The sequence below is a fragment of the Panicum virgatum genome, chromosome 2K (genome assembly GCF_016808335.1).
Source record: "Panicum virgatum strain AP13 chromosome 2K, P.virgatum_v5, whole genome shotgun sequence".
Classification (NCBI taxonomy): Eukaryota; Viridiplantae; Streptophyta; class Magnoliopsida; order Poales; family Poaceae; genus Panicum; species Panicum virgatum.
This window is the reverse complement of record NC_053137.1, coordinates 67,538,522-67,551,865: the sequence shown is the minus strand read 5'-3', so window position 1 is coordinate 67,551,865 and position 13,344 is coordinate 67,538,522. Positions and strand designations below refer to the sequence as shown.

At 51.0% G+C, this 13,344-nt stretch overlaps 1 protein-coding gene across 1 annotated transcript; it reads left to right on the top strand.

Moving 5' to 3' along the window:
- Window positions 1-9,833: 9,833 nt before the first annotated feature.
- LOC120695622 lies at window positions 9,834-12,342 on the top strand. The gene is made up of 2 exons (XM_039978821.1): window positions 9,834-10,349; window positions 12,250-12,342. The coding sequence occupies exons 1-2, from the start codon at window positions 9,834-9,836 to the stop codon at window positions 12,340-12,342; spliced, it is 609 nt and encodes a 202-aa protein (XP_039834755.1).
- Window positions 12,343-13,344: the final 1,002 nt, after the last annotated feature.

Sequence of the window (13,344 nt, the reverse complement as noted above, 5' to 3'; positions counted from 1 at the left end):
GCAGTACAGGTAGCAATTGCCGACTGATTCAGACATCCATGAAATTTGAGAAATGAAGTCCAACGTTTGCGAGCATGATTAGGGTCCATTAGATTCCAATTGTCCCTACTAGTTGTCGTTGTTAGACGACAATTAGTCTAAGTTGCTGAAAACGACTCGGTCAGGCCACTTGATGACATCATAGCAGTGGTACTAACGTGCAGAAGCTTCCGAGAAGGCCTACCCATAGTTTTGAAGTTGAGGCATTTGAGTTTGGTCATCCTGTTTTGTCTTTTTCCTTTTACATTATATTGACTCAAGAAAAGAGAGCACGCTTTCATGAGAAACAGGTGCGTTGGTTGATGTGGTCTATCATGTAGGTACCCGTTCAGTTTTTTTTACAGAACCAATTAGCTCGGAGTTTCTTTTTTTTTTCTCTCTCTCCAGAGGAGTCATTTACTAATCCAATTGAGGTTTCCATGCTCACCAAGAAGAGAACAGACGACGGCAAGCTATGCTGTTGAGAGGCGATGGCGCGTCGTCTTCCTCCTCTCGGGCGAGCGCTAGGCGATTCGGTCTGCCTCCCCGTTGATACCTCGATACGCACCTTCCGCCGATCATGGTCGGAACCGCGGTTCCCCTTCGATCGAATCGACAAGGAATCGGTTCTAATCAAGTCAACTCCCATTCGTTTCCGTTGGCGCTCGGCGGAGGAACAGGCGGAGGCCCATCCCACCATAGGCCCAGATGGAGCTCCTGATGGGCCGTCAATGGCGTGTGCGGAAGGGAAACCCTCCCACGACCCACACAGGTATGGATTCAGGTCGATCCCCTCCTTTTCCCACCAAGGTGCGGTCACCGCCAAAGTGTAATCTCACCGGAGGAATCCTGGGCGTCCACCCAAATGAGAAGACACGCGTGGGCGATCCGGAGGTGGAAGAGAACTAGGTGAGAGTGGGGAATGGTGAAGGGAATACACCGACCCCCTCCTCTGACCTAGATCCAGATTGCTCGAGCTCGCGAGTTCTCCCAATCTCCTCCTCTCCCTCCTCCTTCCAGCGTTCCATAGATCGATTTGTGGGATACTTCCGCCCCAAATCCACTCCGAAATCATATGCTCAGATTGTGAAGATGGTGCATCCCGCGGCAAATCATGGGGACCTCAGGCGGGAGGGATTCAGAGCGGGCCATGCTGGCCGTGGTGCTGGCCGCACAGGAAGGCAGAATGTGTGGCAGCGCACCGGCCGACGCGAGCCAAAGGAGTCCCGTGATGCTGACTTCAACTCTTCTCAAGATGGTGTCAACCGAGAACAGGGGGGATATTCCGGCACCCACGCCGAGAGAGAGGCCGACCTCCATGCCAAAGGAGGCGGTTCGTGGGGGAGGGAAGACTCATCTTCCAATTGGGAAAAAGCTGGGGGGCCGGAGGCCCAGATGGACAAGCTGATGACGGCAGAAGAACAAGCAAAAGCTGTGAAAGGCAAAGGTCCAGAAGAGGAGATCGACCTAAGAGCTAAGTTGCAGAAGAAGCAGGATAATTCTGAATTCCCACAAGGAAGACCCCCGTGCAACTTCCGTGGTTTGCGGAACCACCCCTCAGAAGAGTGCAAGAGAACGCATGTGAGCTTTGTGGATTTAACAATCATGATTCCTATGATTGCCGTCGTGAGCCTCTCTGGAACTTCGGGCCTGAACTATGTGCTGCTCAAGTGCCAGATCAGAGCTTCTTCTTCATCGACGAGCATGTTGACCACAAACTAATGAAGGAAAAAGCCAGCACTGCTATTGTTTCTGTGATCAATGGTGTGATGACTGTAAAACAGATCGAAGGTGAGTTCAACCGTATCGTGGGAGCGGATGTATGGAAGTGGAAGGTCAACCAGATTGCTGAGAACAAGTTCACGATGAGGTTCCCCAATGCCAAGATGGTGATGGATTACAGCCAGTTCATCTTGGGGGTGTTGAATGTGGATGCGCAAATGAAGATTGAACCTTGGTCATCCTCTCTTGGTGCAAAAGGGCAACTTCAGATGGCTTGGTTTAGGGTCAGAGGTATCCCCATCAATCAGAGAAATATCAGAACTATAGCCAAAGTTGGGGGGCTGGTTGGAAAAGTCTTTGCAATAGATGAGAGGACCAGGTACAATCATGATTTCATAAGGTTAAAGATTGCCTGTAGAGATATAATGGCTGTCCCCCCCACAGTGGAAAGCTCCCTGGGGATACATATATCTATGACTTTCAGTTTGAGCTGGAAAATTCTACCCAAAGTGATGACCCAAGGCTCACCAGTGGGGTGAGGATCTCTGACCATGGCACCCAGCCTACCCCCAAAAAGCATAAAATGGATCAGATGCTAATGGAGCAAGGGTCAAGTGATACTTTGGCAACTAACATCAACAAAAAGGATTCTGGTTCTAAGCAAACTCAGCAAAAGATGGTGCAAGGGGATGCACTTCTCCTGAACTCTAATTCTACTCCTGCCAAAATGACTTACTACAAGAAGAAAGAGGCCAATGCAGAGGAGAATTTAGAAACTAAAGATACACCTGCCAACAATGATGAGGCCATCCCTGCAGCCACTTATGAGCACAGTGATAGCAGTGATGACTTCCCCACACAATTAAACAAAGTGTGGGAGGATGGGGCCGAGTCTTCTGGGAAGTCTAACAACAACAAACTTGCTAGATGCGAGCTTGCTGATGACATCAATGGGGTCCTATACAATACATGTATTGATAAGACACTCATGTCCTCAGTCAAGATCACCGAGATCAATGAAGAAGGGGGGATTGCTTCATCAAAGGTGATTGATGTTGAAAAGCTTGACTCTTGCTGCAATAAAGATCCATTATACAAGAATCCTTGTGAAGAACTCAGGAAAGAGCGGGAGGAGAGAAGATGGAGTGAAAGACTGATGACACAGGCTGAAGACAAGGCACTGGCTCATGGTGCTGGGACCAAAAGAACACTTGAAGGTAACATCTCAAATCTAAACTCCTTTGCTATCCTAGGTGATGATAATATTATTGCTATAGCTAATGATATGGGAGCCAAAATGACTGATAATGATTTTCCCTCCATAAACCTTCTTGTCGAAATGGAAGAAGCTAGACTTCTACTTCATAGAAAAACTATTGCCCTGGATCCTGGGAGGGACATAATTGTGACTGTTCAGAATGATCTTATCATTGATGATAACTCTATTGGCATAGATAGTCTTGATGAGAATACTGATCTGGATGAGCATGTTTTGGTTTCCCCGAAAAGATGCAGGAAACCGAATAAAAAACTCTTGTTTTCTGGTTCAGTAAAAAAAAGAAGAGTAGTCAAAGCAGGGAAAATCTCTGCATGGAGAGGGGTGGGAATCCACAGGGAAACTCTGGGATTCCCAAAAAACCCCTCTCAAAAAAATCAAAAACTAAGAAAAAAACATGAAAGATCTCATATGAAATTGTAGGGGCATCAAAAAGAGAGGTGTTCCCTCTTTGCTTAGAAACCTTATTCTTGAACATAAATTCCATTTTGTTGCACTACAAGAAACAATGCAGCAGGTGATTGAGGACAGCCTCCTAAGACAAATAGATCCTTTGCAAACTTACCTGTGGAAATAGATCCCTTCCATTGGTAAATCTGTGGGGATCTTAAGTGGTATTAATTTGGAGTTCTTTGATGTTGGCTCCTTCTGTGAGGGTCAATTTATCTTACAACTGAATCTATGGGACAAAGTGCTGAAAAAGAAATGGAATCTTCTGAATGTTTATGGGGCTGCCCATGATGAAAATAGAAGGGAATTTTTGTCTAAGCTGGCCAGATACTGTAATCAAAATCATGACTGACGGAGGTACATCCGGGTACCTCCCAGCCGAGTAGTTATCTCCCGACTGGGTACCTACTCGGCCAGGACCACTCTGCATGACTACCCGGCGGACAGGCACTCGGCTGGACGTCGGAAGGTTCCTCCGAGGATCAGGATCAAGGCGCAGATATGTATTCTGGATATCTAGAGATCTAAACCGACCTGATTCCATGTAACAACCCGAGTAGATATCTTCCCTTACTTGTAGCCCACGGCACCTGGCCTATAAAGGCGTCATGAGGGGACCATAGAATGCATCCATCATTATCATCCCATCTACACCTTTCATCGTCAAGCTCAATACATACAACACAGGACGTAGGGTATTACGCTCCCGAGCGGCCCGAACCTGTCTTAACCCTAGCGTCAACTCGCAACCATCTAGTTCTTGGCTCCGGGATCCCCTCTTCACCTACAAATCTACCGCCGGGCATACCCCTGGTGGACTTGCCGGATAAGCAATCCGACAGTTGGCGCACCAGATAGGGGAGATTTCTCAGGAGTCCTTGCAGCGAGCTCGATGGCAGCAAGATCCGGCGTCTTCTTTTCCGCCAACGTCAGCATCCAGATGGAGGCCGCCGCCGAATTCACCTTCACCTTTGGTAGTTTCCCGGAAACTACTGTTCCTCGGAACACACCCACCAGTCCCTCGATCACCGAGAGCGGCAACTCCACCAGCGTCAGATCCAATCTGACGGCTCAAAACTCCATCACTCGTTGAGTTTCCGAACTTGACATCAATGAGCCTCCGATCGTCCGCCCCAGGGCAACGCGTCGGCCGGTCATCTGCAACAACGATCTAATCTCCAGAATAGATCGGGTCACCAAGTCCCTTGCCGAGTGCATTCAACTCGGCAAGACTGTGCTGGGTCATCCAGGCGGCTCGACTGTCCTCCCGTACGGGCTCCGTAACAACTCCGCGGTCTATTTGGATCAGATCCGAGTACGTATGGGTAACCTGCGCATCACCGAGTTGGACCAGTCCGACTCAGATCATATCCAATCAGATCCGCCATCATCTACTGAGGTTGGGTATCAGGCAACCGTCTTCACCCTCCCACCCAACCGCAGCAACCCCGACGTTCGGCGCCAGATCTCGGTCGTCTCGGTGGACTCCGAATCCTTCACCGGCGAGGACGATCAACAGAGGGCGGAACGTCTTCATCGCAATGGCATCCACGCCGATCGTCGGGCCAACGAGCAAGTCATCTTTCAGGGCGAGGAAGATCTCGATAACGCCGAATGTCGCAACCCCAGGGTTGCACGGAGGTGTCCATCACCGCCAAGGCCCAGGAACCTCGAAAATGAGTTCGTCCTGGATTACGACGGTCATTAAGTCTTCGCCACGCCGTCCGCCAACATGGCCGCCATCGTCCAGGTATTCGAGGGACTGCCCCAAACTCCCGAGATTGCAAAAGCTCGCGCTCGTCTGCATGTTGAAGCAACCCAGGCCCAGGGCCTGAGAAGGGAGTACTCCAACCGCCGGGGGCAATCAAGCTCCAATCGCTCGGTGCGTCCTCATCGCCGTGATGAAGATGTCGACCAGCCCGACCTTCGCGACCGTCTCGCCCGCCGAGATCTTCGATCCCGCATCGACAACCGCCATCGCCAACGGGACAACGCCGAGCAGGAACGACGTCGCCGCTACGACGACGAGCATGGTGCACCTGACCACATCCACAACAACCGCGATCGCCGACCCCGCGACGACGACTATGATCTGGCGGACGACTTGGACGGCTTCTCCGACAGGTTGCGAGCCAGCCAGTGGCTCGCGACCTTCAAGCCGGTCGACATCGAAAAGTTTGATGGCGAGTCCGACCCCAAGACATGGCTGCACACCTACTCCATCACCGTCCGAGTAGCGAACGGCAACAACGACATCATGGCGGCATGCTTCCCGGTGATGATGAGCTGGCAAGCACAGAACTGGCTCGAGTCTCTTCCCGCTGGCTCGATCAATAGCTGGCAGGACCTCTGCACCGCCTTCGTCCAATACTACCAAGCAGCCTGCCCGGGTCCCAAAACCAGATGGGATCTGGGCACCATCACGCAATGGCGTTCCGAGTCCCTGCATGATTACATCAAAAGGTACTTTGCTAACCGTAATACTATTACAGAAGTTGATGACAGGGACGTGATCTACCACTTCCACCAAGGCCTCCATAGCATCGAACTATGGAGAAAGATGTTTGAGTCCAACCCCAAGACCGTCTCCGACATGATGGCCATCGTCAACAAGCACGCCGACATGGAGGACACCGAGCGCGCACATCGCCGCCACAAGGACCGCCGCGAGCCTGCCGATCGTCCTCGCCAAGGGGACGACAACTCAGCTCGCCCAAGCGGGGATCGTCCACCACGTCACGGCAAGAACCGTGACCGCGCCGAGTCATCCAAGGCCCGCGATCGCAAGCGCGGCCCCGACAATATCGTCGCGGTCGCCGACCGGCCTCAACAACATACCTCCCTCGACCAGGAGGAGCTCGACAGGCTCCTTGACTCCAAGTGCCCTTGGCACAAAGACGCCAACCACACCGCGCGAGAATGTTGCGCCCTCTCCAACAGCGTCGCTCCAGAGGAACCCAAGCGGCCCATGCTCGATGACCATGAAAGGCCGGGTAGCTCCAGAAGCTCCCGCGGCCGTGGCCGCCGGAACCGCTCGCCCAGGCGAGACGAGGAGGACCAGCAGGGCAACAGGTCACCCGGCACCTTCCAGGAGGAGCAACAGGTGGTTAATATCATCTACGGAGGCTCCAGCGCACCGTCCTACAAGCGCAGCATCAAGCTGCACAATCGCGATGTCAACTCGGTGTTCAGGCACCCGGTTGAACCTCTTCGCTGGTCGGAAATCCCCATTACCTTCGACCGACGCGACCACTGGGTTCACCTATCCAGGCTAGGTGCTTACCCGCTCGTGGTCAACCCGGTGATACGCCAGATCCGTCTGGCCAAGGTACTCGTCGACGGGGGCAGCGCCCTCAATATCATCTTCGCCAAGACTCTGGAGGACATGGGCTTCGACATGACCAAGCTGGTTCCTTCAGACCAGGCCTTCTGCGGCATCATCCCGAGTGCGGGCTCAACCCCGGTTGGCAAGGTCACCCTCCCCGTCACCTTCGGCACCCGGGACAACTACCGCACGGAGTCCATCATCATGTCCAGGAAGCTGCGCCACTACCATGCTATACTGGGGAGACCAGCTCTCACCAAGTTCATGGCGACCCCCAACCACACATATCTTCTCTTGAAGATGCCGGCTCCAAACGGAGTCCTTTCCATCCGCGGCGACATCCAGACGTCTCACTCCTGTGAGACGGAGAACATCAACACCGCCGAGGCCTTGGAGAGAAGCAACAAACAGGCCATGGTCGCTCAGGCGGCAAAGGGCCTCACAATGGACCAGCTCCAAAAGCCGTCCAACAACTCGGCGCCAGAGTCCCAGCTGCACCCCGACAGCCAGACAAAGGCGATCGTCCTCAGCGACAACCACCCCGACAAGACAGCCTTGATCGGGGCCGACCTCGACTCCGCATAGGAACTCGCGCTCACCTCTTTCCTCCACGCCAACTGGGACATCTTTGCATGGAAGCCCTCGGACATGCCAGGCGTACCGAGGGAGGAAGCTGAACACTCCTTGGATCTCAACGAGAAGGCGCGACCCGTCAAGCAACGGCTGCGTCGCTTCGCTCAACGAGAAGCCGCTGGTTTTATCCGAGAAGTCACACATCCAAAGTGGCTGGCAAACCCAGTTCTTGTAAAAAAGAAAAATGGCGAATGGAGAATATGTGTTGATTATACGGATCTCAACAAGCACTGCCCTAAAGACCCTTTTCCTCTCCCGCGCATCGACCAGGTAGTTGACTCGACAGTCGGGTGCGCGCTTCTCTCTTTTCTTGATTGCTACTCCGGCTACCATCAGATTGCCTTGAAGAAGTCGGATCAAGAGAAGACATCATTCATCACGTCCTTTGGGGCGTACTGCTACAACACCATGACGTTCGGCCTCAAAAATGCAGGCATCACCTATCAGAAGGCCATCCAGAAATGCCTCCAGGGGTAGATCGGGCGCAACGCCGAGGCTTACGTGGATGACGTCGTCATCAAGACTAGGTCCAATGATCAGTTCATTGCTGGCCTACAAGAAATATTTGTAAATCTCAGGAGATTCAAATAGAAGCTCAACCCCACCAAATATGTCTTCTGTGTCCAGGCAGGCAAACTACTCGGCTTCATCGTAAGTAGCCGGGGAATCGAAGCCAACCCAACAAAGATTAATGCTATCAGATTCATGAAGCCACCCAGGTGCAAGAAGGATATGATGAAGCTTACAGGGTGCATGGCCGCCTTGAGTCGGTTCATCAGTCGACTCGGCGACAGAGGCCTGCCCTTCTTCAAACTTCTAAGGAAGTCGGACAAATTCGAGTGGAATGAGGAAGCCGCTGCAGCCTTCAAGCAGCTAAAGGATTTCCTCACAACTCCACTAGTCTTAACAGCTCTAGAAGACGGAGAAACACTACTCCTCTATATCGCGGCAACTACGCACGTGGTCAGCACTGCCCTGGTCATCGAGCGAGATGAGCCGGGCCATGTCTACAAAGTGCAACGACCCGTCTACTTCATCAGTGAAGTACTCGGTGAGTCCAAGCTGCGCTATCCTTAGGTGCAGAAACTCCTCTATGCGATCCTCATCATGTCCAGGAAGCTGCGCCACTACTTCCAGGCGCACAATGTCAAGGTGGTTTCTTCCTCCCCCCTCGGCGACATACTTCACAACAGGGACGCCAATGGCCGAGTCGTCAAGTGGTCGGTGGAGATAGGAGCCCTCTCCATCGAATTTCTCTCCCGCTCCACCATCAAGTCACAAGCCTTGGCGGACTTCATCGCCGAGTGGATCGAGATTCAGGATCCACCACCTGACGAGCGACCCGAGCATTGGGTCATGTACTTCGACGGCGCCCTCAACCTCGATGGTGCCGGGGCAGGCATCCTCTTCATCTCCCCTAGAGGTGAGCAACTAAAATATGTCCTGTAGCTACTCTTCAAGGCCACCAACAACGCGGCCGAGTACGAGGCCCTCATCCATGATCTCTGGATCGCAGCCTCACTCGGCATCAAGAGGCTACTCGCGTATGGCGACTCCAAAGTCGTCATCCAGCAAGTCAACAAGGATTGGGACTGCACCCAGGAGAAGATGGGCGCCTACTGCAAGGAGATCCGCAAGCTTGAAGCCCACTTCTACGGCCTGGAATTTCATCATGTCCTCCGAGACTACAACATGGCAGCCGATGTACTCTCCAAGCTGGGCTCCAAGCGGACACTCGTCCCGGCCGGCATCTTCGTGCAGGCTCTCAACTCCCCCACTATTAAGATCGAGGATGAACCTCCTACCAAGCCTGACCTAGTGCCAGCCCTAGGCCAGGAAGTACTGGTGGCCGATCCAGATTGGCGAGCCCCGATACTCGACTTCATCATAAACAATAAGTCCTTCCCGAAGGACAAGGAGCACGAGTGACTCGCCCGCCGAGCCGCAAACTACATCGTCATCGGAACCGAGTTGTTCAGGCACTCGGCCTCTTCGGGAACCCTTTCCAAGTGCATCTCCCAGTGAGATGGAGTCCGACTCCTCAGCGAGATCCACTCGGGAATTTGTGGAAACCACGCAGGAGCTTCCACCCTGGTGGGCAAAGCTTTCAGGTCAGGCTTCTATTGGCCGACGGCCCTGGCCGATGCTCAAGCCATCGTCAGACGATGCCCAGAATGCCAGTTCTTCTCAAAGCAACAGCACGTCCCGGCTCAGGCTCTGCGGACGATCCCTCCATCCTGGCCATTTGCCTGCTGGGGACTCGATTTGGAGGGACCCCTAAAAACAGCGCAAGGCGGCAACACCTTCATATTCGTCGCCATCAACAAGTTCACCAAGTGGATCGAGGTGAAGCCGGTCTCTGCCACGACAGCAGCCAAGGCAGCCGAGTTCATCCAGGAGATAACACACATGTTTGGAGTGCCCAATCGGATCATCACATATCTGGGCACCTCCTTCACCGGATCTGAATTCTGGGACTTCTGCCAGGAAAGCTGCATCAATGTGTACTACACCTCCGTGGCTCACCCCAGGTGCAACGGCCAGGTAGAACGCGCTAATGGCTTGATCCTTCAGGGGCTCAAAGCCAGGATTTTCGACCCGATCGAAAACTATGGCTCCAAGTGGATCCAGGAACTACCCAGAGTAGTATGGGGGATGCGCACGCAGAGAAGCCAGGCCACCGGTTACTCCCCCTTCTTCATGGTCTACGGTTCTGAGGCTATCCTCCCGACGGATATTGCCTTCGGTGCTCCGCATACCCAGAACTATGACGAAGGCGAGGCCGAAACAACTCGGCGAACAGACCTCAACTCGGCCGGGGAGCACCGTCTGACGGCAGCCCTCCAGTACGCCTGGTACGAGCAGCAGTTACGCCGTTATCATGACAAAAACGTCCAACAGCGCGACTTCAACGTTGGCGACCTGGTACTCCGACGGGTCCAGACCCCCGGAGGCAAGCTAACTTTCCCATGGGAAGGGCTCTTCATCGTGAGCAGCGTAGTCGTCCCAGGAACCTAGAGACTGCAGCGCGAGGACGGAATGGAACGGACATGGACAATCCATGGAACATCGAACACCTTCGTTGCTTCTATCCGTAGAAGAAAAAAAAGAGATATGTACCCTACTCATCAGTTATTAATAAAGTTCAAAGTCTAAAGTTATTCGTATTTGTCTCCCCCCCGACCCGTTCAGTATGCTCGGGGGCTGTGTGTCGGTCAGCCCGGCTCGTCTCTTACACTCGGGGGCTGGGCTCGGCCAGTCCGACTCGTCCAAGTCTGTGTAGTAGATCTGCCCAAATTAAACCGGCTTAAGTGCGCTAACTATCATTTTAATAAATAATCAAGTTACCACGCACTTAAAATGGTGTAATCCGACAGTCCATCGGGTAAATCCCGATTAAACTACTGTACTCCAGGATCACAATTGCACTAGAAGTCTCACACGAAGACGATCACAGGTGATACAAGCATATAGAGATCCTCAAATTAATTTACAACACATGTTTTACATAAAAGCTTTAAATACAAACTACAGAGTTCAAATACACAGCGGAAGTTTAAAACCGAGATCGAAATACAATACATAACTACGAACGACGATACAAGGTGAGATCCACATCCTGCCCACCGATGTGATGCCAACCTGCCCGATCTTCACGGGGAAGACGGGGCCCACTTGACGGTCCAACCCGGAGGAAGCGGTTGTCCAATACAGGACACACAGACCTCTTCGAAGTCAGCGGGAACACAACCTGCTCAGAAGGGTTACAACAACAACCCTGAGTATGCTAATACTCAGCAAGGCTTACCCGACTCTGGGTATACTTAGCCCATTACCTAGACATGCAAACCTTTTTGGCTCTGGATTTCTTTTGCTAAAAGGATGCTAGCAGTGAATCCTTACTTTCAATATTTTAGCTCCATTTAGTATAGCGAGTATTAACTAAATTCACTTAAGTATCTAGAGCACACATGATGGATCAGATTATCCTTTAGTAACTCACAAACCAACATTTTCCATTCCGTTCTCATTCCACTTTCTTACTACGATGTGACACAGTGACCAAGTCTCTCATATCTGCAAGTCACGGCGAATCGATCCGATTTAACCTTGCAAGGTGGACCTAACTCACACGACACGTGAAAACTCCGTCGGGCCACACACGTCAACTGTTCCCATCATCACCCCGACGTCTGAATCACGCCTGCCAAAACCCGGGTGAAGGGTCCCTCACGGCGAACACCCGGAGAACCCGGAGGCGACATACTATCCAACACCCGCCATCATTCCACTCCCAGAGTAGCGGGTCGTGATTCAAAGTATCGGTGCAAATCAGGTAATTTGCTTACCGGTTTCGACTACCTCCTACTTCCGGCATGTGGTTAATACTGTTCAATTCTCGATCAACAATGCCAACAATGGTACAGTCCTCAATCGACACAGGCGGAGGCTTACTTCCATCCATTTTATATCCAGAACCCATTTCATCTCCGCCCGGTCTTCATTTCTCTTTCCTCATTGATTCACTCTCAAACCACATTGCCACAAGTACAAGATCTTAATTCTCGCAAGTGACAGGAATCACTCGACTTCTACCGAGATCCTACTGAGCAGAGCATTTCTATCAACACCTGCATACTAGTATTGACCCTCGGTACCTAGGGAGAACATGCATACTAGGTTTCCATACAACTTCTAGAACGTAAATGCACGAATACTTAAGTAAACATTAATATATATATATATATATATATATATATATATATATATATATATATATATATATACTGAATTTATGGGTCATGCTCCGGGGCTTGCCTTGCAGGTCAGCGGGGTTAGCGATTTCTTCGGAAGCGTGCTCGACTGCGTCCTCCTGCTGTTCTCCTACTTGCAGCTCCTGGACCGGCTCAGCAACTAGCTCGTAGACGGCTTTGTTCGTGGCGTCTGCATGTATGAAAAAGAATGTCATGCACTAACTAAAACGATGCATGGCGGCCAGGATGCAATGCAACGCGATTAAAAGATGACATGACTGACAATCCTTTAACAAACAACAAGGAAACCAAGCGATAAAGGAAATGGCTTGGCGCTGCTAGGTAAGTTTAGTTTCCAACCTAGTTTAGCCTAAAGTGTTTCCTTTTAAGCAAAGCTATTAAACTTACTTAGGACAACTAATCGCACATCTAAGGCTGGACGAAAAACTCGAAACTCGCTAGCTCGCTCGACTCGCTCGTTAGTAGCTCGGCTCGAGCTCGACTCGTTTTATAATGAGCCAGCTCGTTTTATAACAAGCCAGCTCGCTTTATAATGAGCCAGCTCGAGCTGGCTCGCGAGCTGCTCGCGAGCCATAACGAGCCAAGATAAATAACAAATATTGTATGAATTAGTTGAAACGATCAACGAATAATAGTTGATCATGGTCATGGATGATAACATACTTATATTTTTTATTATAAAATTCACATTATTTTATTTATTTCACTTTAAATATACATGTGATGTGTTTTTTTATAGATTTACGGTTATCATCTCTATGTAAATATTTTTATACTCTGGACTCGTGAGCCAAACGAGCTAGCCTCGAGCCACTAACGAGCCGAGCCGAGCTAGCTTTCTGGCTCGTTTGTATAACGAGCTATAACGAGTCATGCCATAATGAGCCGAGCTATAACGAGCCGAGACACTAACGAGCCGAGCTGGCTCGATATCCAGCCCTACGCACATCTAGAGCATAAGTAAAACATAAACTACGGACTTAAAATTAACTAACCACAAGAATAAAGGATAAAAACTGAAGCTAGGAACTAATTAAAGATCAAAACATAACATGCCACTAGGATCTGTTAGCACAACTTTTCTATCATGAAAAACTACTGATAAGGAGTGCATAAATAAATTACCAACATTTATTGATATAGAA